General features: G+C 39.6%; 1 protein-coding gene across 2 annotated transcripts in view; it reads right to left on the bottom strand.

The window, feature by feature from the left end:
* Positions 1 to 26,915, bottom strand: part of CNIH3 (cornichon family AMPA receptor auxiliary protein 3) — an 84,725-nt gene that overhangs the window by 9,790 nt on the left and 48,020 nt on the right. Inside the window, exons 2-4 of one of the 2 annotated variants that reach the window (XM_063391114.1) lie at positions 20,102 to 20,170; positions 16,523 to 16,570; positions 949 to 1,061 (exon numbers count right to left, since the gene is read on the bottom strand). In XM_063391114.1, the coding sequence (XP_063247184.1) occupies positions 949 to 1,061; positions 16,523 to 16,570; positions 20,102 to 20,170 (230 nt within the window). Of the gene's footprint in view, positions 1 to 948; positions 1,062 to 16,522; positions 16,571 to 20,101; positions 20,171 to 26,915 lie in introns of those variants that run through there. The other variant, XM_063391116.1, reaches the window with a different exon arrangement.

Below are 26,915 nucleotides of genomic sequence, written 5' to 3'. Positions count from 1 at the left end.
CTTCTGCTACCATATGTACCTTTGTAACACAGAGAGACCCTGACAGACAAAAATCATCTGTGCTTTTACAAACATTGTGGAAATGCAAAACTAGGGAAGTCTCCAGACTGACAACCACAAAAAATGATTTCTCTTGGTTATTTTCAGATGCAACAGAAGGCTGATCCTCCACTAGAATGCAGAGGAAGATGCAGCAGCAGCAGCTGCACTGCCTGTCTGGAACACAGCAGCAGGTCTTACGTGATCAGGTCTGGAAGCCCCTTGGTAAATATAAACACAATTCAGAGATCCAGGGTGGGAACACTCCCCACTTCTTCATATGGGCAGTGTGAAGAAACAGTTCTTCACTTACTCCAATCCCTACTTCATGAATCTCTAAAAGAGAATTAATTCTCTCGCAGAGATTCCCTACTTTACAGAAAGAAACAACTTAATTTACACTAAAAAAAAAGAAAAAAAAGCTGCCAAAGATGAGGCACAAAAATCTGTCAACATTCCCAGTCTCTATTTCACAACTACAATGGAAAGGTTTTCTTGTTAGGGCTGAATGAAGAGGTCCAAGCTCTTTCAGATATGAGTTGTCTTACACCTCCCCATCTGTGCAGTATTTAGAGCCTCACCAAGTTCCACATTCAGATCCCAGCCTATTTCATTTTCATGTTTTCACTTATTTGCAGTGAGTGCATCCTGACACCCTTTGGAATATTCACCTAAGTAACTGAAAGCCACAGTTGTATTATCATTTGTTTTCCTTAGCCCTCCTAAATAATGAAAATGTTTCCTTTTTCTTTGGAAATATAAGCTTCAGCTGCTTATAGGCAAGAGCCTCTAGGCAAGAGATACTCATCTACACTCCTATCACTGTCCTTCACTGTTCACACAATCTGCATGTGTGCTGAGCTGGCAAGCAAGGCTAACAAGCAGTCAGCATATAAAAGAAGGGCTTACCTCCAGAAGTGATAAAAAAGCAAAGGAACATTTAACCCCAGTGTGAGCCACTCCTGAGCACATAAAAACATTATGCAGAAAAGACTGTGGATGGAGTACTCTGGCAGCACCAGCTAAAAGGAAAGGAACAGAAATAAGAGAAGTCAATAAAACAACTTTGATTTTAGTCACCTAGGCAGTTTATCAGAGAACAAATCAATTCTGTAAACCTTGCAAGTCTCCTGTGTGTCTGTCCCTAGACACACCTCAGCTGGCACACAGTCAGCTTTGAGCAAGGAGCACAAGAGCCAGGGCCAGGTTTCTTAAGGTTCTACCCAAGTTTGTACTCCAAGGGCTTGTTGAGAGACACAGGACAAATCATTTCCTGTCTTATCTGGCGTTCCAGATTTATGTCTACAGAACATACACTATATTAATACCTCCCTCACAAAAGCATTTTGAGACTAAATGAACATCAGTTAAAGAGTTTTCAAAGATCAGAGTTTTATTACTGAAGCATTCAGAAAGGAAACAAAGCTGTTCCTGAAGTTTTGTTTCTATATTGGAGGAGTGTCTCTGGAAAAACAAAGTGCTGCTTCTACCATTTTGATGTTTTATATACACCATAAAGAGATCAAATCCATTACCAAGTCTCGCAAGTAGAAACCCACTAAGACAGGAAACTCACTTCCTAAGAAAATCCATGGCTCCCTACATTACTTGTTTCAGAACCATGACAATTCTTTCTATTAAAAGAGAAAATGAGTGGGCAGCTGGCAGAAACAGAAATGTATGTGATGTTGATTCAGAGTAGTTATTTCAAAAGGCACTTTGCTTTCTTCACTGCTTTCCCATTTCTTAGCTTTCTTCTCTTGTTTTCTTCTCATGTCTTTTTGCAGCAACCCCTCTTTCTTTTCTTCAAGGCATAGAAAAGACTAATTTCCAGCAGTGCATATTTCTCAAAGTTAGACAAACTCATACAAAACTCATCTGCATCCAGTGGTTCGTCTTGGTGATACATCAACCAAAATTAAATCACAGAAGGCATTTGGGAGCTTTTTTTGATGACAATTCATTATCATCTGTCAAATAATTAGAGTGAGCCCTATTTTTTTAAAACAAGGTAAAATTTACTATGCAGCTTCTCCAAATACCTACTCCCATACAGCTGTGCTGCAACAAGTTCCGTCATCTTGGTTCCAGGAGTTTTTCCACCTCACATGGAACATACTATTTTAATTCATTTCACTTCAGTACTTGAAGAAGATAACAGATTTGGGTATCTCTGTGGCTGTGCCTTCAGCTTAAACATTCTCAAGGGCTTATCTTACGTGGATGACAAATCATAATACAATTATATAGTTCAGATTCCAGATGGTACTTATTTATCACTGCTGGATCTCTTCTTTTTCAGTTTTAGAATGTGATTTACAACATGACTATAACCTTTCCCCAAAGAATGATTCATCTTCATAACAAATTGCAGACAGGAAAGGTCTTCATGATGTGTGTCTGCCCACTGAACATCACAACACTCAAAAGCATATTACATTCATTTTCACATATTTGATTTCTGATTCCAACACAATACACAGACTTAGTGAGACTGCAACCCTGGTGCCTGATCAGTGGGCTGGCTGGTAATAACAGGGAAGGAAACCCACGGTGAATATTTATGCAGAGCTTGAAAAACAAAACAAAAATCTGCAGTGAAACTAGAATGGAAACAAAGGAAGCAGAGGACTCTCAGAAGCAGGCTCACTTTCCAGTCACAATTTCTGGTGTAAATTAAACCTATCTATACTTTTGGTAGAATAGCAAATGGGTTATTAATGTCTCTTCCCCCTTTTCTTGGAGTGGCATTTTCCTGTAAATAAAGAAAGGATCTTTGCTGATCACTGTTCCTGAAGAGAATTCATGCAAAGAAGCAAACAAAGCCCAGCCTGCAAAGCCAGGTACATTCAGCTGATGTACTTCAGAGACCAAATCGAAAAGGAGTGAGAGACTTGGAAGCATAAAGTATAGAAAGGCACAAACTAACAGCAAGGCTTATGATGCCAAGTAAATAATTAAAATAAAACACTGCCTCAGTTCTTGGCTGTAAGAATCATCCAGCAATTTGACACTATATCCTCTGAAAACAACGGAAACTTGAAATCAGCTTTAGCAAACACGGGATTCAGCTCCTGGAGAGAAGAAAGCTGGCTGAGAAGCAAGCAGCAGTCAATCCTTGCTGTTCCTGCTGAGGAACTCAACTGAAGAGCAACTTCAGTGATACAGATAACTGCAATAGCAATTAAACCAACGTCTTTAATTCATTCCTGTGACAGCACAGGAAGCTGTCAGATGGTAAACATGTTAGCATATAAATAGTACACTTCTATTTTGAACGAGGAACATCCTGATTCAAATAAAGGTCTCTGCTTTCTGACACAGCTCAAGATGAAGCTTGTGATGGTTATGAAACGTGCAGAAGGAGAAACTGGCAGAGCAGCACAATTCTTAAGGGACACAACTTGGTCACTTTGAGTCCCAAGCTCAAATGGCACTCCAAATTCACACCAGAAAATCAGCTGGCTGATATTCCCCTGTGGAAAACCACAGGAAAGCTTGAATAGGAAGTCAGCTTCTAGACAAAAAAAAAAAAATTGCTGCTAATCAGAAATGCCTTTTGCTGCAACATAAGCAAGAGAAAAAGAAACCACTGTAACTTTCCTAGTTTTGTTCTGATATAACTGTATAGATAAGTAAATGTCTACATCATGAATTAGTCACAATTCATCATTCACATTTAAAATGTAAAACCTTAGGTGGGTATCATATTCATTTCCATCTCGCCACAAGAATTCATTCTCATGCAAAGTAGTACACACACACTGCACATGTAGATTGATCCTTCTCTAATTCCAAAGAAAATAAGGCAGACTTTCCTATGGATAGACATCTAGGTTTGGCTGAACTAAAGAGCAGGAAAACAAGCACTGAATTTAAGCACGTATCAGCAGGTTTGGTTGGTTTTTTGTGTGTTTTTTTGGTTTGTTTGTTTGTTTGTTTGTTTTTTGTTTGTTTGTTTGTTTTCTCAGTTCTAAATAAAGTTATTCTATTCCCTACTTCCTAAATCTGTTCTGTTGTTCTTATACAAAAGATAAACCTGTCTTTTTCTGTCTGTATCCTTCCTCCTTATTCTGTTTATTACAGATGGATACTTCCTTTTGAAATGTAATTTTGATTTTACAGGACACAGTATCATTTTTACATGGAATGACTCTTACATTTTGTCTCACCAGTGAACAGGGCCCATAAAATACCTCACAGAAAACAGAACTGGGAAGATATTATAGCAGGAATAATAATATCCCTTCATCAGTGCTATTAAATCTCACAGTTAGAAAATCAATTGCAACAAGTGAATCAAACAGTTTTCCCACTCTTGGGCCTCTGAGATGTCCAGATGCTTCTTTCCAGCACTTTGCTGAGACCAGTGCTCCTGAGTGCTACACAATAACAATAGTTCTCACAGAATTGCTGTTCCTTCTCCCAAAACACTCAGGAGTCTCCATCAGTCTCCATCTGTGCACGTCAGCCTCTGCACTGCGAGCACAGATTTTACACTGTACCCAGAAATTGCCAGCCATTACACACTCTACCCTGCCAGAGTGTCTGAGAGTCCTCACTACACTGTTAGAAGCTGAAACAACTTCCCTTCTTAATGCCTGCCCTCTCCTCCTACAGAAGGCAGGAAAATCCTGGAGAGAAGGGGGGGTTGAATGTCCTTCGTGTAACGCGAAGAGCTCTGGTGATTATCCAGCAGAAACAAGGTGTTCACCTTAAAACACACAAGCCTCTTTCCATCCACCTGAAAGCAACAAAGAACTGAAAGCACCGTGCATGTGTGGAATCACCCCCAGGCCCCAGATCAGGTCTGATCTAAGTGCACACTGCTTTATTGCAGTGGTTACTGCTGCTGCATCTGCTTGCACTGGAGGATGACTGCAGCTTGTCACTGTGGTGCTCGTTTGCTGCTTATTCCACCTCAAAAAAGCTGACAGAATCTGCCCTCATCAGTAGCAGGGAAAGAGGGGGTGGAGGTGTACCCAAGGTTTTCAGGACACAGGAGTTATTTCAATAACACTTTAAAGCCCATCCCTACAGAGCCTGCCAGAGTTAGCCTCGGTTACTGGGGAGCATCAGCTGAGTTAAAGACATTTTGAGATCCAAGGGACATTATTTAATGACCCCAAAATTCCCCTAACTGAGCAGCACAGACCACAAAAATCAGAAGTGTAGTGCAAGAAAGTGAAAAAAGAGAAAGCAAAGCCACACAAAAAATAGTAGTAGCATGTGCCTTAGCCCAGACTGTGTGTTTATGTGGAATGTACATACTCTGAACAAATCATCTGTTTCCTCCTGCTGGTGCAGGAAACAAACCAAAGAAGAAGGGTCAACTGTGTGTAATTTAAATACACAGACCACACATCTTAATAATTCCAACAGTTTTAATCACACTGTTTGCACTGATCAAACACATGAAACACTAAATTTACTCTTGAAATTCAAGAAGTATTTCCACTTCTCTAGTGTATCTTTCTCATCTACTTTAAATTATTTGGGTTACTTGACTTCCAAAACCTCTTCTGAAATGCTGCCCTAGAGCCCAATACAATGCTGTCACATTAAATATACTAAGGTTTTCTGTCCAAATATTCAGGTCCAATTTATTTCAATTCTCCTGTTAAAATCCACACTTGCTTGTGTCTCTACAGACTATTCACTCATTGCTAATTCAGTAGCATCAAATTGTTATAACACAAACAAGTAACAAAACCGTTTTAAGTAATTCAAACCACGTTATGCAAACCTCTAGAAGTATTTAGCAGTTTGGTAGGTAGATTTGTGCACGTAGTTCAAAACAAAATGGATTCCAGATCATCAAAAGAACAATGTGCAGTGGAACCTACTAAGTTCATATATACAGCTTTACATTTTATCTGGGGGAGAGCAGCAGCACACACACGCAAGACTTAATGCTACAAACTAAATGCAGAGCACAAATAAATTTTAAAAAAGGAATATAACATCTGTGTTTTCACCCCTCCACCCTCTACTCGGGATCACAATAAAACAAAGCAGCAAAAAGCTAATGCTTTCTGAAAGTAATTTAATTATTCTAAAAGAGCTATGGGAATTTCTTTAAACATTTCTTTTAAGTGGATGTGAACATAAGTCACTCTGCAGCACAAATACCAGACAATGACATGAATAACACAAAGAGCTTAATTACTATTCTCACTCCATATCCATCTGTGACACAGTACCAGATCTAGTATTAAAATATAGGATTTCTGGATGCTCTTTCCATCTCAGTTACTGAACACATTTATATTTAGGCCTATCATTTCACTTCTCATTGTCTCTTTCTCTCTTCTGCAACTTGGGGATAATAATATTCAATTCTATATATTCCACTGGAGCTAGTTTATGACTAGAATATTTAAGCTTTTTCTTAAGACCTGTAATAACTTCAACAGGAGTGACAGATGAGAATCAGGTCTTTATAGGACACTCATCAGGAGTATCTATAAATATTTCGGTATTGCAGAGCCCATGGGAGGTCACAGCAGCCAACAGGTAAAAAGGTTATGAAACGGATTTAAAAAAAGACTGAAGGGTCTGCAGGGCACCGGCACAGTTCAAGAAGTGCCCCATCCTTGGAAGGCATGTCATTAGGGCAGATGTGCTGTGATCTTACAAGTGTATCTCCTCTGCAAACTGTTCTCTTCCACTCAGCAGGGATCAGGAGCCAGCTTTATGACCTTCCCTTTCCTGACGCTAATTCCAAACCAGTAACAGAAGCTGGGTTAGCAACCCTGGAGTGCAAACTCCTCTAATTTCCACAGCACTGGCAGAAAACAGGGTAATAAACCCCTTCTTGCCCTACCTCGCTTTCGTATTTCAGGCACAACCAGCCCGGACACCCCCAGCTGGGCTGTTCCAGCAGCTCCTGCCGCCTTTGTCTGCTCACCCAAAACTGAGAGAACGGCAATTATTGCTGCAGCTGCTCGCTAGGAGCCACAGAACCAGCCCCAGTCCACAGGCAGGGCTATGAAACCTCGGGGATGATCAAAATGCAGTCCAGCCATCTGCACGGCTCAGGAAGGGCCCTCAGGCCTTCTCCTGGGGTCTGCCCAAGACTGACACATCCACGAATGCTGCAAACCAAGTGTGCACTAAAGGGCTGCTTCTGCATACTGGGTGTGCAGAGACTGCCAGTCTGAGAAAGGGGATTTGCTGCAGTGCAGACATGGCAAAGACATTTCCCTCCCTGGCACTACAACAGCTTTATGGAAAGCATCAGCAACGAGATGCAAGGTAGGGCATTTAACTCACAGCAGAAAAAACCTGCATCCATAAACAGATATGGGGTAAAATCATTGTGCTCCACATTTAGGAATTATATTGCTTTTTGTAATTGCGTGCTAGCTTTATAGGGTGTGATCCCAACTTAAACTCTTACTGAACATTGTGCCAAACATAACAGTGACCTCTGGTTTAACTTCCTTCGTTTTATTAAAATGCAAATACTTTATTGCATTCTGAATTAGAGCAAACATAGGCCATTAGCAAGTCAAATTCTGCCAATATTTCAACACAGCTCCGAGGAACAGATGTGTAAATCACATCACCCCAAGTGGCTGAGAAGTACACTGCTCTCAGGAGCACAGTACAGACAGCATTACTCATCTACATTTTTGCTGCATCTTCAGCTTATTCCGCTGTGACTTGTGATGTTCTCCTGCTGTAAGGACTTATGTTTACAAATCCTCCAGAACAGGACTGGGAGAAGCTGAACTGTAGAGCAAGAGGTCATCAGTTATAGAGTGACACTTCGTTTGGCACTTTGATTATTGACTAAACACTTAGAGATGAGATTAGCAGCAAAATACAGTCAGTTAAGCAGAAATAGTTTTATACATAAACATTTTCATCAGTAATAACACTATGAGTATCTCCCTTCAAAGGATATTCCAGTTTTCATCAGGCATCACTCTGGCAAATCCTACTTACCCCCAGAGCAGAAGAGGGGTAAGGATCCAACTGTGGCTGAGTCACAAGTTTGAACTCTTCACTCTTGCAGTAGTTTTCCTAACTTCACCCATTACGAGCTCCCCCTGCTATGAGCACCTGGCAGACACAGCAGGATCTATCTCCTCATTATCCCTAGGTAAGCACACAGACATCCTTAGGCAATTATTGCTAAAAATAGCAATTGTTATGTTCTAACTTTTCAAAAGTGCTGAATTCAGGAACTTGTAAAATTGACTAAAAATAGTGTTGGCCCAATTCACTTAATCAATGAGTGTCAGTAGTGAATGGATGGCCTGCCAGAAATACTACACTTCCTCTCAGTTCCTTAGTCCTATTTTAAGGATTTTCTTTCCAGATATGATACCATACCCAGAGAAAGGACAAAAGGGATTATATTCAGTATTTTTACTGAATCACTGCAATAATAATACTTTTAAAATAAATATTAATTTACTCTCTATAAAATATAACAGAAAGTGTGAAGAAGAAATGCACTATCTCTAGTCAAGCAACGTTTACAGGATAATTTCTGTACAAAGTATAAATACTTCCAGCTCTTTGATCTCAATTTTATTATCAGTTCTGCAAAATAGCTTCTGTGCCAAGTTCCACTCTTTCTGATGAAATTCAAACTATGTAGGTGCCCAAAAGGCTAACTGAATAGAGAACGCCCAATTTTATTCCATTCCACACTTCATAGATAACAAATGTAACAAAAAAGTAGGCAGAAAAGACTTAAGAGAGAGAAAGAGAGAAGGTTTCAGATGATCTGTACTGAATTTCCTGTCAGAATGCAGAACTGAAAAAGGCAGCTCGGTAACAGAGGTATTGAATGCCCAAGTTTTGTCTGTACTGGAAATCTATTACAAGATTCAGGAAAAATCATTATGTCCTTCATCCTTCTGGTGCAAACAAAACCTCTACCAAGTGTGAATCACTGTGAATATATTAACTCCCTCCTCATTTAGGCAAGCTGCAGAAAACAATTAAACCAACGCAGAGCTAGTGAAAGTGTGTCATATTTCAGTTAGAAATATTTTACTTCCTTTTCTTGTATCTCCACTTCTCCTGTTATCATTCCTCTTTCTTTCTCTTGTACAACCTAAGGACAGCCTCACTGTTTTACATGAACAGAAGATTTAGAATTTATCTCCTGCCTTTTTTGACTAACGAGAGATGCTGTGTGAAAGCTGTCTAAAAAGAACTTTACCATAACTCATGATTTTCATAAACTTATAATTGTGTACTAATACATTTTTAGCTGACTTCAAATTTTATCCCTGAAGTGTAAAAATATTCTCTCCTAATGTGAAAATATCTTGTCAGAGCCACTCTGAAGGCCAGAACAAAGTTGGTTTTATCATGCAACAGAAGTTTAGCAGGATCTTTCAAATAAGGATGGAGTACTGAAATACAGACCAAGTTTGGGTTTCTCACATATGCTCAGAGTCTCACATATTTTAAAAAGTTTTGGGCACTTCAAACAAAGGAGAACTTCAATGAATTTAGCTTTATGAAACATATTGCAATCACAGCCCAAATCCTAATTGACAGAATATGCACAGCTTGGCAAGCTTACATCCTACAAATTCTGCAGGTACAATCAATGCCTTGGAAACCGCAATATCCTTTATTCCAGTGGCTGCATGCAAACTCGGGAATTTCTTCTGAGGCAGTTTGGAAGCTAATTTTGTGTGTGTATGTACAGCACAGGGGTGTAGCTCACACTCAGTGTGAGGTTGACAGTGATCTAGCTCATCTTATTGCCTGTGTTTATTACTATTTCTGCAGAGCAAACATCCCAAGCCTCTAAGCATACAACACCAGATAATTTCACTCCCAGCAACCATCAATGTGACCGCAGCAGTTTGAGTCTGACTCCAAACTGGGCTGGATTTGAACAGCTGCTGTAGAGATTCCAGACCTCTGGCAATTATTGACACAATGAAACATCAGACTCCTCAGAAAAAGCAAACAAATTTTTACCTTTGATTAAAAATAAAAGATTCGAGCTTTGCCTGCTAACAAGAAAACTAGATAGGTGTCCAAAAAGAAGATTTCTATCATCAGAACAACTGTGCAACCTTTCCTTTCCTGTTGTGTACATGTCTTGTGAGTGCAAACAAGTGTTCTTCATATTTATTACCATGTGGTTTTTGTAGCATCTGGCACAACAAGGCTTTATTCTTTACCTGAGACCAAAAGCACTGCTGTAACACAATCACCAACACAACATTATGGAAAAGAAGAGCCAAGTCTTGGTGAAAGTCAGTCGGTCTCTGGCTGAAGCACAACACAACCCTTAAAAGATCAAAGTATCCAACTAAGAGAACAGAATGCAAAATACAAGAAGTGGCAAAATGTAAGACAACAGAACATCAGCCTAAAGACAACAAAAGCAGAGTTGCTCCTCTATTATATTTTCTTCCAAAAAACAAATGAAACAGCCTAAAACTACCCTTTTTTACTTAGGACATTTTTAAATCATGAAGTTTTAATCTGATAATGTGAATTCAGAATATCACTGTTGTCCCAATAACAGATCATATGTTTAAACCTCTAAAAAAAGGATTAATGAACACCTGTTTCAGATTCACATTGCTTATCAGGCCAGTTAATAACTAGTTCAGATCTTGACAAAACTATCTGATGTGATCCAGTCAAAAGGATTCAACTGTTCCGAACCACTGAAATTGCAGTGCAAAGACTGAGGAGAAAATAAAAGGCATTTCAGATGATGAAAATAATCTTAAAAATACATAGGATTTATTTAAATAGTTTTATACACTGCCTGAGTATAATCTTCTGTATTGCCCTGAGTCACAGGGAGACACTGAATAATAAGCTGGGTATCTGCAGTATTATTTCTACACACAGAATTTTATATTCTCTTCAGAAGATACCCACATTGCCTCTTGATTGGGCTTTATGCTCTCAGTCACTCTGTGGGAAGGGTCTCCTGACAGTTTTCCTACTGCCCAGAAGATTACTCAAAACTCAGCAGTGTCATCACATTGATGAGGTGTGAAAAGAGAGAGCATTCGACACATGAAGAAACATGAAATGCACTGAGAAGCCAGTAACAATGATGAACTCTTTGGTCAGTAATGAGAGCAGACAAAGTTCATGTGCTCCATCATTGTAACAACCACTATTAACAGGAAAAATGTCACACGCTGCCATTTTTTGTTCCCTTTTGTGATCCTTGTTTGAGCAGCAGTTTATCAGAACTCTGGAAGCATCAGCCTCTTTCTCCTGCAGGGCAGACTATCACTGCCATTTCCACAGCCCAAAAATGCTGTATGGGTGGACTGAAAATTCTGTTTTCCTCTTAGATAACGCATGCACCTAAGCTTCAGACTAAATGTCCACTACCAGTTAAGAGGAAACCTGCGATATATTAACCCTGAAGACTTATCCTCTAAGTGTGGCTATGCTGCAACATTTTCTTTTTCAGTTGAGTCCAACTTAATAAGGAATTCCAACATTTTTATTGAGGTTGTAAAAAATGTACAGCACTACTAAGGTAAAACCATTGCTGCTATTCCCAGTTTCACAACAAACTAATTGTCTTGCAGCTGTAGTTTCCACCTAGGAGATTTCTCAGCCCCAGGGAGGAAGTGTGATTCCTTCTTACAATATGGATGGTTATACACCACTTTCAAAATTCCTTGTGATTATGCATCACATTTGCTAAATTTGCTTATATAACCTCACATTAAGCGTTTTAATGAGCCATGCTATAGGCTTACAGAAGTGCTCTGCTAATGACTGTCAGCCTGCAGATGGGTAAAAGAATGTCACACATCCATAAATCTCTAAATGCATGATGAAGCAATCAGCAGACAGACCCAAAAGTACACTCTTAAAATCCATCCCATTATCTCAGGCTTGCCAGCGACTCTGAGGCAGAACAACAGAGAGAGCAATCCTCAAATAACCAGCAAATGGATCAAGAAGAAAAGAATATGGCCAGTCAGTGGAAATGAGCTACTGGGACACCTGGCACTCCTAAAGGAGAGTGGCTACAGCGGCTGCTGCAAGCAGGGAATGGTAGAGCCACTGGAAAGTGAAGGTCTGGAGCCTATCAAGGTCCCAGTAAAAAAGTTATTTAATACAGCAATTAGTGCATATTGGTCAGCCTCCTTCAGCCAAAATATAGGAGAAACAGAAAGTCTGCTGGATAAGGGTAAACAAGGAAAGATAGGCCTTTTTGACAAGATTAATTTCACATAATATTGAGATACATATAAAGAAAAAGAACCTCCATACTCAAACAATCCTTAAGGAAAAGCCTAAAAGCTAACCTGTTCCCTGTTAGCTGATCCAACAGCTCAGTAATGTTTCACTGAACATATTGTGGGGTTTTGAGAGTCTGCATTCGGTGCTGACAACCAGCCACGACACAGACACAGGACCAAGTCTTATCTTCATCCTCAGAGTGCTCTGACCACAACTGAACCTGTGGTGTAAACCCATCACCTTCAAGCTCCTGTTTGCTCATGTCTCTGGATTACTGTTACTTGCACACATGTGAGTAATTTTAACTTTTTTTACAGAATATATAAATATTGAAATGCACCAAAACAAAACTGTACAGACACTCTGTGTCTGGAATTCTATATTACACTCTCTAGGTTTTACATTTTATTTACACTGTCTCAGTCGGAATGGAATGGCTTCTACAATTGCTCTTTGAGGTTATTAACCAAAATCTTTTAAGTTATTTACCAAAACCTGTAAATACAGTAAAACATAACTATCACAGGTATTAGGGCATATACAATGAAATATAAATTTAAAATAGACTTCTGTTTTAGTTTTGCCAAGTGGTAAAAACCAGAATTGAACCTTGTAAACACCAGAACTACTGAATACAGAATAAATTTCCACCATTACTACAGCAGATACAGCTGCACTGGAAACCACAGTGACAGAAATACAAGATCAGACCAAGCACTGGCACTGCCCAATCACCTCACTAAAACATTAAAAATTGCTTCAAAAAATATTAGGTGAAGAGGTTTTTAAGTTTGTTTTGTTTTAAACACCCCAGCTCCTGATTCACTATCTACTATACTACTGCTGGAATGGAGTGCTGAATTGGCTGAGTCTGGTTATTCAAATACAGTCCCTGCAGGGGTTTTTGTCTGCCTATTTGTTTGTATTTTTCAAGACAGCTCAAGTTCATCTGGAACATCTTTGAGATTAATGTCACCTTGCCTGCAGTTAGAATTCTTGCTGAATTTATCCTCTTCCCATTATGACTTCAGGAGTTGTTAAAAAAAAAAAAAAAAGAGCACCAAAATATCCCAAAAAAAAAAAAAAGAAAAAAGATTGAGCTCTGGTACAGTATTTTCTTATACTTGCAATCTTTTCAGGAATTTTAGCATAACTTAACTAAAATGCTGCACTACATTAGAAAAATGAGTAAAAGTCTGTCTTTTATCTACCTCAACTCCCTCCCAGTTAAGTTCCAGTTCTGATGTTCAGAAATCACTCTTATTTTAGCTTAATGGGCTTTAAAAACAAATATTTGCTGATAATTGGAAAAGGGTTACTTAAATTGTTGAGCAGAGTCTGGCATGAGCAAACTGAAATCTGAAATGTGTTCACTGAGCAAGAAGTTCAATCAACTCTCCTCCTTAGTAAGGATTTATTGAATTAATTCAAAAATTATGATGCATAACCTAATCAAAGTTTAATTTAAATTTCCTCCAAGGTAAAGTAATAATATTACAGTGCTTGATTAATGAATTTGACTGTATTTTAATCTAGGAGATTCCTAATTGTCTTTACTGTTAACGTAAGTATCAATTAGGAATTAAAAAATGAGGAAATCAATTGGTTAGACAGATTTCTCGAAATACAGCTGCAATTACAATTAAATGATATTGCTGTCATCACTAATTGAATGTATTTTAACAACCCCACCAAAATATTTGACTGTAAAAATCATGGTAGACCTCACAGGCACATCTTGCTGATTGCACCCCTCAGCAGGGCTGATAAGCCCAAGAAGCCTGAGCTGCTCTGTACTGCTCTGCTCCCACACACCACTAGTTTGTGTCCCCTGGACAGTGACCCATGGAATCACATCCCAAGGGAAACAAAGGCAATCTTTAGTAAAAAAGCCTCCACAGCCTTTGCTCCCACTGGTGTGCCCTGCCACTCGTGTGGCAGCCAATGTCTGCGTGATGGGATATTCAACAGCGTGCAGCACAAATCTACCCCAGAAAGCCCCACACCACTGAAGGAAATGAGGCACCTGTAGCCTGAGAGGACCTCACGTGGTGAAGGGTTCAGAAAATGAGCCTTCTCCTTTAGTTCAGGAGAGCTCTGACTGTGGCTATCCATCCAACATTCATATCTTCTTTGTGCAGAATCAGTCATTCTCCAGTAACCAGAAAATCTGGGCTTATCTAATCCTACAGAACCATAGAAACAAGGACCTATGTGTTCCTGCATGCCAGCATCATATATATCTGTTGCACACAAACCCTGCTTGTTTTAATGATATACAAACATTTTCCCCAAAAGGAAACATCAGAAAATGCCTGGCTGCAGAACAGTTGCATCCTCCATTCTATTTTGGAAAATGTAAATAAGTTAGATAAATTATATAATGTCTGATGAAATATCACACACCTGGTCATAGTTTCTCAATAAATGTCCCCAAGTGTTTTGGAGATAAAACCAAAACCACATCCTTAAGAGGGTCTTTGGTCACTGAGATCAGATTTCTATGACATATTTAAAAATTTAACAATTCTCAAGAGCCCCTTCTAAAACCAGCATATAATGAAATTGAACATACTTTTACAACCTCTTTAAACAACAAATCTACATCAGCTCTTAAGCATTAAGTTCTAATGTCATAAATAGCAACACACCACTGTTTTCAAAGGCCTGTAAAAGAACTTCCTGACTTCAAAACAGGTATGCTGTTGTTTCATAGAAATAGAAACAGACCCTAAAGCCACACAAGATTGAAGGATATATTTAGTACCTGCTGGAAGATTCCTAACAGCTATTTTCCTGTATCGATATAGCTGGCACTCAGCTCTTTACTGTTTTTCCTCAATTTTCCTCTATGCTACATAAAACACAGCTATTTTTAGTGGCTGTCAGATTTGAAGGCTACAAATCTCTGTAGTTATTGCACCCTCCTCTTCTTGCATATAATCTCTCAATTAAAACAAATGTGTCCCCAAAGAACTTTGAAGAAGAGGCTGAATTAACAAACCATTTAAGTGAACCAGAAGCAAGCCAATCCCTTATGAATACAGAGCCTGCAATTAGCCAAAATGTTCCGTTTTGCCGTTCACAACAAGGCCGAGGAGCAGTAAAAATTAAACATTGATGCGGGCAAGGCATTCCCATGGGGCTCACATATATTAAACCATTACCACTCAACAGTTGCTTTATGTCCAAGAAACTGGGACACAGCTTGAGACTGGCTGGCTGCCTATTTGATAAAGTGGAAAGCTACTGGTGTTAAGTATTTTCCCTTATTTCCATACCCCAGGTGGCGTAAACAGGCTCGGGATGTACTTAAATGTGGCTCTTAGCAGTCACCTGCCCACAGTAGTGCCAGACAAACACAACTCAGGTTGTGACTGAGCAGAGGATGGCAGCCCAGGGGTTCTGCATGGAGTCACAGCAAGGCCTTTGGATCAGCCCAAAGTGATAATCCTCAGCACTGGCTTTCCCAGAACCTCTGAGGATGATGCCACCAGTTTCTTAAAACCCTATCTGAATTTAGGTCCTCAGCTTCATTAGGGTGCATTCAGCAGTGATGACCTTTTTAAGGAAAAATGCAGGATTTAGGTGGCTTTGTTACTCTGCAGAACACAATGTATAGAAGCTTGAACATAGAATAAAATAGTTTGGAACCATGATTATTTTTACTTCAATGGGAGACAGTCAGTAAAAACAAAGATTGCTTATGAAAATCCTTTTTGAAGCCACAAACAAGTAACCCACAATCTGCCAGCTCCTTCGACTCTCTCAGAAGCTGAGGCACTCAGCATCTCACCTGTGTCAAGCTAAAATACATGCTGCTATCAACTTTTTTTATTCCATCAACCAGAAACCTTGAACATTAGATACATAACTAATAACAACGTTCGGCATGTCAAGTAGTAAGCCACTGTTCCAAAAAGAAGGGTGCTTTAAAAGTTTGTACTACAACAATAACAGTTTTATAGGAGTATAAAAGAACCTCCAGCTGCAACTGTAAAAGGACTCACCACCTTGGGAAAGCTTGTTCCAAAATAAATGGGCTGATGTTCTGAAGTTCAGTTTTTATCCAGACATCCTCTATTATGTCAACCTTTCATAATTTGTCTTATGCTGTCCTTACAAGGTCATCCTGACTTTCACTTCTCAGTTGAATCCAGCTTTCCATCAATAGAGTGTGAGGATCAAAGAGAAAATAAATGCACATTGCCACTGGATGGCTTTAATTCTCATAAACTCCACAAATCCTTGGCTGGTTTGTGCTCACCTTTCGCAGGAGGAAGCAAATCCGCTCAATGTTCCTCAGCCGCTCCCTCTGTCAAGAGAAAGTGGGGGAAAGGCAGGAGATTAGCTGCTGTTACAAATTAAGACAATATATTACAATTACAAAGGGTCAATGTTTTAATTATTGGCTGCAGTGAAGCAACACATGTTATTAATCTGAATCGACAGCATTCACTGCTTACCTACTGCTTGCAAACCCAATGATTTTCCCATTCCTAAGTCCAAATAAATTATTTCTCATTTGTTACTGGGTGTAACAATACCAGCTGGGGATTCAAATCTGTGTTAGCCTTCAGTCAGAGGCTTTCTTTAAGTCAGCATTTGTGGCTCTATCCAACTGTGCCAATTGATAGCATAAGGACTTGGTCTTGCATTTTCAGACACCCAACCTCTGGCTTCAAAATAAACCTGAGTGGGAAAAACAACAATGAAGTTTGCATGGCAGCTCTTTCTCTATCACTGAGGTGGTGTCTGAACATGACATACTCAAATTTAACACATTAGTGACAAATATCTGAAATGGCCTAGAAATGCCACTTTAAACAACATCCATAAATACTGAGAATCACTGTAATTAAGTACTGTGACTCAAAAGATGCTCTAAACTCTACTCAGAGAAAGAAGACAAATCAAAGCCAAGCTTTCTTTTCAATGGCTCGTAACAAGAAGCTCACCAGCAAAACCAAATTTCATTGCATAACCCCATACCTGGAGTTACTGTGAAAGACTCTACTGTTAGTTACACTGCAGAAGGCAGAGTGGGTTTGCTGTCCTCAGAAGACTATGTGATATTTTCATTTAGATATGGCAAAAACATTCCAAACAATTAACTTTTTTAAACAGGTGTTTAAAACAACCCTGAGAGCGTACTATTACAATGTGAGAAGCCAACTCTCCCTAGGCTTTTTTCTTTTCAAATGTTTTAAAACTCAAGCTTGTGGCAAATTTAATTCTAGTCTCCAAATAAATGACTTTTTTTCTTTCCTGTCCCCAAGTTTAAGCCATTAAAAAAAAAAAGTATCATTTTGGAAAGGCAATGAGGCAGTGGCAGCTTGATAGGCACCAGAAAAATACTTTGCCTCTTTTTGGAGTCTCTGAGCTAAAAGAGAGTCAGAAATTTTAGACTCTCAGCTGCAAACATGAGATGGATGTGTGCAGATGTGCCTGTGAAGATGCAGGAAGCTCCCCTGCCTTTTGAAGTGCAGAGGGAAAGAGTGATGCCAACTGCATCTGGCCTTGGAGAAGTGGGAAGTTTGTCTCTGAACTGAATGTAATAGAGAGCAAACCAGGAAATTTGAATTAAATTCTCAGTACTGACATTTTTTATGTCTCTGATTTGTCTTTAATTCAGCCTCCTCTTGTCAAAAAGGCTCTACCCTTTGTCATAAAAACATTGTGGAGGATGTGGGTAAACTTCAGACACTCTTACAGTGCAATAGGGAAAACTATGCCACCAAATAAATGGAATATGGACACAAGCAATGGTGCAGAGGGAAAAAAGAAAATACAATTGACAGAAGATATAAGAAATCCCTGCTAAAAATCCCCCTTTTATGACAATATAAAAGGCATTGACATGTATACTGTGCAGAAAAAAGCAATCTGAGATTATTGCTTGAATTATCACAGAAGGTTTCAGGGAAGTCAAGTATGTGAACCAACCACAGAATACTCTTCTGTGCTTTCATTTATGGTTCACTTTTTAATTCCTCAACTAATATGATCAAAAAAGGGACTTACTAACTTTTTTTTTATCATGGAGACCAATTCCATTACCATTTTAAAATAAAATGAGATTATCTCCATAGAGCATCTCAAGTTTCAGGAAGTGAACAATTTACTGGAATTTGGTACCTATAAATTCAGTGTGCAGTTCTCAGATAGGAAGTAAAAAAAGATAAAGTGGATTGAAAATCAGATTACTTCCAGTAAATTCAAAACCAGATTACATCCCCTGATGTCCTCTATAGGATTTCTTAATATAATTTCGTTATTTCCTTCTCATTCTTTGCTTATGTGTTAGTGAACAGTAAAAAAAAACAACCTAGGATTATAAAGTTTATGCTTAAAATCATCAGTGGTCTAAGCAGTACAAGTCCTCAGCTGAGTTATGAAACAAGGTTAAATGGCAAAGTACTAGCTACTGAATCTGGTTATCAATTGTAGGCAATTCAAAAACTTGATGCTCTGTAGAGATCAAATTCAGCACCTGTCATAATCATTGTCATTGCCAGTGAGGTGATGGGGAGCCAAGTTCTGCTCTCAGTTTGGTGGTACAAACTGGCAAGTGTAGCTGTAGTCAGCTAAATCACCCAGGATTACAGCTTTAATCAACAGGAATTTGGATATGCTTAAATCTAGGCTGCATTTTTGGTTCATAAGTTAAAACTGAGTTTAGAGTCCCGAGTATTTAAAGCTCTCCTATAGAAGATACAGCAGAAAATGATATTTACTCCTAAAGCACAGGAGAATCCAGAGCCCTGCCATGGGACAGAGAGGTCCAGGCATGCACCTCTTAAAAAATTCTTTCAAGTTTTTGGCTCATTGATACAGACAGTATGGGAGAAAATAGTCATCCCATGCTCAAACACAGAGAAAGCAAAGTATTTCAAAATGGAAAATTTGTGCCACAGAATGAAAAGGTAAAAAAGAAAGCATTAGTATCACATGACAGTCTTCAGTTTTTGAATATCCAGATTACTTTCCTGCCTCCTTCAGCAAAGAGGAAAGCCATTAACAAAAAAAAAAAAATCACCATCTGGCTTCCTAAGGCTGGCCCAATAAATCAATTTTCCAAACCACAGCTGACTTCACAAGTCTCGGGTTCTTATCCCTGAGATTCAGTGGTAAAGTGTCCTTTGCCCTCTGAAACACCTCGTGTCAGAACCGGAAGAGTCAGGAGTCACCATCTCAGGTTTTCCAAGGTTGTTTATTCTCTCTTATCTCACAGTTCTGTCTGTGCTCTGCCAAGGTTCCTGCTGCAGCTGGGAACTCGTGGCGACTCCCCCTGGTCAGGCGGTCTCAACCCTTTTGTACCATCCCTCGACCCAACCATGGTCCATAACGTATTCTCTATTTACAATTAATTGCCAATACCTATCACCTATGCTAACCATGTCACTTCTACTCTAAACCAATGCCTTGTGACCCAGCACTGCAGAAGATGGAGGGCAAGAACAAGAAGGAAGAAGAACAGGTCCACACCCTGATTCCTCCATCTTGGCTCTTCAGCCTCCATTCTAAAAAACCCCAAATTCTACTTTTTCACCCTGTGATAAACTAACTACTACTCATTTCACACTCTTGAGACTTGTAATTCCCCCTGGGCTCTGTGTCAAGGTTTCCAACCCCCCTGTACAGACTCTAAATCCCCCTGTACAGGTTCCAAACTTCCTGCTTGGGTCCCAGACCCCTCTGCAGGGGTCCCAGACCCTCCAGGCCGATCAGAGAGATGCCCTGGACTCTGACACACAAGAGGCTCCCAATTAATTTCCACCCCATCCCTCTCTGGGAGCTCAGTGCTCCCCGTTTCTGGAGCAGCCCCAGCCCCAGCTGTACTCACTGCGTGGGCCGGGTTGCACTGGTCGATGGGGCTCTTGAAGTCTGTCCGAAGTTCATCGAAGGCAATTATCTGAAAAACAATTTTTTCAAGTCCTGTAATGAATGCCCCTTCAAACACTTATTTTCCTTAAGGGACTAATTAGATGCATTGCCTGCCTTCCCTGCTTTCCAGGGAAAATATGGAAAAATAGCTTCCCCAACACACTCCCTTTAGAACTAAGTAGTTAAAACAAAACATGGGATACTCCTACGTATGACACCTAGAACTCATTAATCTGTCACTCTACAGAATCATATCTATAGCCTTTTCAGTGTTGCTACTTTCCATATTTCTTCTCTCATATCGGCAAGATTTCTTTTCTCAGATTTCCACACGACATAAAACTACTTCACAAATGAATACGTCTCCAAATTTGATGGAGAAAGTCATTAGCTGCTGAAAACACAGAGATGGATCTAAGATGACGTTCCAGGTTTAGTAAATAAACAATTCATTTTTGTTAGTTGTTAAACCTACCTCAGATATTAATTCTGAATTAGTATCAGCTTCACCATTAAGCTGCTATTCATTAACAAGCACACTCCTCAAAAGGTAAAGCACTCTAGAGCAAACATGCCTTTCCTAAATTCTGGCAGGTTTTAGAACTTTACTTTAGACCTCATTAATGGGGAGATGTCTTTTGCTCAGGTCCTTTGGTTTCCTCCATTAACAGATGGATTGAGACACCCTGGTAATTTATGGTGTTTTAAAGTACAGCAGACAAATTGTCTATAAAAATAATAGTGTTTGATAGCATTTTCTTGGAAGATCTTGTGTTAGATCTAGTGAAGAGCTAGTGTTTTCTTGGAAGACTGGGTTTTTTTGAAAGAAAACAGCTGTAGTAATCCTCAGCACACTTCATTCTGAGATCTCAAAGCACGTTCTTTCTTAACTTTGTGTTTGCATTCTAGTAATACCTCTTCTACTGCTTTTGTCTTGCTTCACCCAAGGAAGGAAAGCTCACTGACAAGCACCACATGAATAGATGTTAAAACAATGATTCCTTTTTAGACACTTTGCAAACCAAAGTGTCTGTTCTTAATAAAAGATGATGGAAGTACAAGGCAGCAGTCTGGTAATTAGTGTATGAGTGCAACAGCCGTTCCTTGATGTGTAACAGTGTGCCTGCTGCCTGGCTGTTCAGGAAAGAACCAACTGGGCGTCAGCACAGACCTGCTGCATGGCACATTCATTTAACAGAGATGGAAGGCAGGAACAGAAAACCTCAAAATGGCTGGTTCTTGAATCATAATAATCTGGTGAGATGCTCGACAATAAAACCCAGAGCTACAATCCACAAACTTCAGCACTGCTCCTCATCCTGCTCTAATGCTGCATTCATGCCACCAAAGCACATTTAAAAATCAAAAGTGTGGCATTTTACAAGAGCACTCCACAGAATTCAATTTATTCAACTATGACGAGTCAAAGTGGCAGAATAAACCACAAAGGGAGCTATAAAATGTGATTACAAGTGAAGCATTTCTCCCCATGGATGCAGCATCTCTCCAAGTTTGGAATTACATCTGCAATGGTAAAAGAGCAACTAACAGAAGCTGTGAGGGGTTTGCAGCATGTTTGTGAAGGAAAAGGCTCATGACACCTCTGTATTTAATATTTCTTGGACAAGTCTACATATCCTCCAGCCTGACCAGCTGCTAGGAGGGTTACACATGAGCATGTGAGTCAGACACACACAGAATTGGGTATCTTTTTGCAACTGAATATCAGCACCAGCACTGACAAAAAGGGGGAAGGATGGAAAAGAGATGAGCCTCAAATATACTGCACAATTATGTTTACTTGTATTTTTCTCTTTTTTCCTCCTTTTTTTTCTATTTTTTTTCTTCACCAACTCTGTTTCCCAGCTCTGCAGCCAAACCTCTATCCTTATTTGCTGGCACATAATTTATGTTATGCTTGCATTATACACAAGTGCATTGAAACACATCTGACAGGTATTTAAGCACATGGTGTTCACAGAATCAGTAAGTGTAAATGCAACAGTCTCACAGAAAAACCTTTTGAGACGCCTCCAAGCTATGACACTGTTGAGAGACATTCCTGCTACACTTGAAAGAGATTGGGGTCTGGTTTCCAGCACACATGACTGGAGAAAAGTTTCTTCAATGAAAGTTCCAGTGCCTCTCTGGAAGGAGGCTGACAAAAATACTATTTCAAAAAAAGTTCCATAATATTTTATATTTTCTTAAATCTCCAGAAACAGAAGTCTAGTGATGACATGAAAATGCCTATTTTACTTTATAAAAAAGCACATTCCTGTCTTCTATTTCTCAGTTACAGTGAAAAATGTAAAGCATAGGCAGGCTCAGAATTAGAGGAATATAAAGAGTTCCCAAAGCATTTTGGAGGCATGGTTTTCTTCTGTTTTGTTGGGAGTGGGGTATATTGGGGCTTTTTTGTTGTTGTTTTTAAATCTTAAAATGTTGTTTGTCCTAAACCTAAAGGCACAGCTGAGTAAAACTGTAACTTCTTAAGATTAGCAGTTGCTCAGAGCACACTGAGTAACTGTGCAACAAATGGTGTTACATTACTGAAAATACAGCTGGGCTGTGCTGCAGCAGGGTTTACATAATTAATTAGGAAACATCTTCCTCTTTCAATTATAACTCGCCCCCTGCAGCAGTTTAATGGCCTGGGGCGTTGAGAGGCTGGAACTGCCACCTTCCCATGCAAGCCCCAAATAACCAAGTGCTTGTCTCCATGAGGTGTTTCACAGTGCTCCCAGGGGAGCTGCAGCGCTCTGACACAGCCAGAGGAACACCTCTGCCTGCTCCCTTTGCAGCTGGATGCAGCTCAGCTCCCCATTCCCACATGTGTGAGAGCTCCAGGACAGCACCTGGACACGCTCAAGGGCTGTTCCACCTCAGGGACTGTCACACCCACCAGCACCTCCAGCTGAGCAGCTCATCTCACCTCCAGACAGTGTGATAGATCGCAGTCAGGGCACTTCAGAAGAAATGACATTGTTTCACCTTTGTAAATGGATGTATTTTATAAAGCATTCATTATCTCTCAGTTATCCGATCCAATTTGACAGAGGGTGGCAATCAAGGCTACAAATCATGCACACGCAGGGACATCAGCAACCCAATTTCTCCAAAGGCCACACAGTAAACACACCATTCCAAGGAAAAATGACCAGCCCCTGGTCACAAAGCTGAACAGAATTTGGAAGTGTGTGCTAAGGCCTGCTTCTTACAAAAAGGAGAAATTTATTTCTATTAGTAAATATTTATGTTGTACACTACTTCACAGATAGAGAATAAGGACCATCTGACGTTTATTTGGGAACTTGAAGGAAAAAGAACCCCAAAACACCAAGTTATCTGTTGACTTGCGTAGCCTTATGAGGAAAAGAAAAAGTGCATCATGTTTAACAATATTTTTTATAATTACTGCAGAAACAGGCCAGGGATTGAATGGACAATGGATACTGCACTACCTTCTGTCTTGGGGAATTTTCCCAGTGAATCCACATTGCAAATCACTGCAGGAAGTTTGTTTTGCCTCTGTCCTAGCCATGCTTTTTTTCTGGTGGGGGAAGTGTACTTGTGTGTGTTTTCCACCCAGTAAAATTAAAGTTCTATAGAAATACTGCTTGCAATATTCTTTGCAGTCTCTGGTGATTCACACCATCTGCAAATTCCAAAACTCCCAGTACAAGTCAGCAAGGAGTTTGCCCCAATTTACACACACAATGCATCAATGAGATTGCATCAATGTGATGACAATATGTGTTTCAATTGCAATACATTTATAAAATTTGTTTTAATTATCTGCACTCTATCTGCTTATCAAAGAGACCATTAGCAGCTTTGCATAAGGAAGTAGTCACATAAGACTGAACATGAATTTTGCTTTCTTTCCATGCTTATGTACCCATCAAAATGAAAATTTCACTTGATGCTAGAAATTAGCTATGATATCTAATTTTTAGGGAAGATACATTTTTTTTAATCCCCGAGCTCTTACAGAAACATATTTTAATTGAGAATGTGGTGGTTAAGGGTGGCAATGAAGTTGGTGTAGGTGTGAATGCAGTGACAGCAAAGAAGTTGGATATTATTGCCTACTGGCATCTCAGGAAAGTTAAGATAAAACAGAAGTTGATGACAACCACAGAACAGAACAGTAACACCTAACATATGCTTCCTTGCCACCACCCTGTCAATGCACCGCCATCCCATATTGAAGGAACTGTCTTTAGTGGTTCATTTAGACAATTTGTCTCCCCTTCCACGCTCCCAGGCAGCTTTCACAGTGCCCAGGCCCACAGTTCACAAGGTGACTGCAAGTCAGCACATGGACAGAAGGTAGGAAGGATTAGGAGCAGGCTGTGCTCCTAAACTTCATGCCCGCCCAGCAACTGATGCACAGACATATTAACTGTGTTGGGAAAATGTGTTTGAAGCATGAGCTGCTCCATTTTGATGCAAATTGGCTGAGGTGCTTGCTGGATTTTGTTGGGCAGCAGCACCAACTGAGAAACCGTCAGTCAGGTAGGAGTCAGTCAGGTAGGAATGAGAAAGGACCTGAAAGGGAAGATAAGTCACTGCCTTGACACGAGGGAGTCACAGAGCCCATAAAGAGCTACAGAGAACAGGGACGACAGCAAAGTGACAGATTGAGAGAATGTTATTTTGCTACCCAATTCTTATCATGATATGAAATGAACCTGAACAAGAAATTTAGCTGTGAGGTGTTCTCCATCCCTCTTTGCTCTCTGGTTGAATTGATCTGCTTAATGTTACCAAGCACAAAAGATACTTCAAAATTGTACAAATGGAGGGGCAACCTGACTCAAATTCCAGTGAATTTTATGCTTTTTATCATGTTGTATTTCCTGTCTATACCCACTTGTTAAGCATCTCCTATTAATAGAGGAAAGAAGTCTCAAGTCTTGGTTTTCATCATACCTCTCCGTGCAACACAGTAGCTTCCCAGACCAGTGGATCTCAAATGCTGGTGTTGATGAGAACCTTAGCAACAGAGTCAAATCAAGGGCAAAGAAAAAAGTGAGATGGAAAGTATTCATTTCTTCTCTTTTCTCTCCCCAGAGTATTTCATTTTCTGAGTATTACAGTTATTAATTCACCACATATTAATAAAAGTAAACAATAATAACTAACAATGCTTTGCAGTTATAAATCTGCCTCCAAGACAATGAAGGTCTTAACAAAGAAAAATATAATTTCCATTTTTTATAATTATTTAGAGAATCAGTGGCAGAAGAACCAAAGCCTCTGGATTGTTATTGTTGCACCATATAAAGTTTAGGGGAACAGAGAATACTGTCAGTACACTAATAACACGAAAGTGAAACAATGCACTTCTGTCTGATTATTGTGCTGTTGTTCATCTCTAGAGCAGAACACTGCTTTAAACAGAGCCTTTTTGGATTAAAGTTGCAAATGATTTTAAGTCACTCAAGGGCAGAAAATTGTTCTATTTGTCAGATTTCACAGTAACAATTGTATGGTATTTGCTTGCTCTACTTAGCTCTAATTTCACATGCTGTCACCATCAAACAACCTTTCACACAGAAATCAAAAATGTGGCTCCATCCAGGGCTGCACAAACAAACACCTGAGCACCCAGTCTATACCTCTTCACTGAAGTTCTTTTGTCTGTAAAAGAATGCTACATTTAGGATAACATGATTCAAACTTTTTAGGCTCTAACTGGAAGCTTAAGCTAACTAAATTCATGAAAATCTTAGTGTAATTTCTCAAGTGTTCAAGCCAGATCCTAAGGCTTTTCCAATAAAAAGGTCAATATGCAAAATTTAAAATGCATCATCTCCATTCTGTAAACACGACTCAAAATTATTTCCTACCTACCTATGGAAGTATGGAGGTATGATTGCACTACTCCAAGTAAATACTGACAAAAATCCATAGAGAAAGGTTCTTTTGCTGAGAGCATGTGTGCACAAACATGCCAGCCTGCACTGCTATATTTACACCTCTGCATTCCCCTGCATAGATAAAAACCATGCAAGTGAAAATATGACAAAATTAAAAAACACCCAAACCCTATACAGATGGACAAAAGCAATATTACTGCATCAGCTACACAAAATCAGATTTCCAAGCCTGCAGAGAGGTGCAGGGGATACTACCAAGAATTAAGAATGACTACCTGGCAGTCGCCTGAAACAGTCCACACCTATTAGTACAAGCATGAAAAACTCCATCCACATTGTGAAAAATACAGATTTATCTTCAGGAATACAACCACACTGTACACAGCTTTGATTGCCTTGATTGGAAAGTTACTAAGTCCATGGTACTGGTTATTATTGCCACACTGCAGATCCCAGTTTGGAAAAGCAATTTGATTCCTGAATGTAAGGAATTCATGTTATTAATTTTGACAAAACCACTAAAAACCCTCAGCAACTGGAAAATTCTGTTGTGCACACAATGTTTCCAGAAGGATGATTTGATAAGCATCAATTGACAGATTTCTACAACTGCTTTGAAACGGGCTTTTAAAAATAATTTCATGTAACTGCAAGGTGAAACAGTTTTTACTGGCTAACAACAGGATTCTGGTCACAGATTTCACTCGCTCACCACAGATACTGAAATATCTTCCCCAGCCATCCTGAAACTGAGATGTCAACCCCCTCCTGCAGCAGAGAGACAAATGTCCCACTGATTCACCACAGACAGAGATGACCTGTGCTTTTATCACAATTTTATACCCACTCACTGTCTTCCAGTCTACACCAGCTGAAATCCAGCCA

Source organism: Prinia subflava, chromosome 2 (assembly GCF_021018805.1).
Source record: "Prinia subflava isolate CZ2003 ecotype Zambia chromosome 2, Cam_Psub_1.2, whole genome shotgun sequence".
Taxonomy (NCBI): domain Eukaryota; kingdom Metazoa; phylum Chordata; class Aves; order Passeriformes; family Cisticolidae; genus Prinia; species Prinia subflava.
This window is presented reverse-complemented; position numbering and strand designations above follow the sequence as displayed.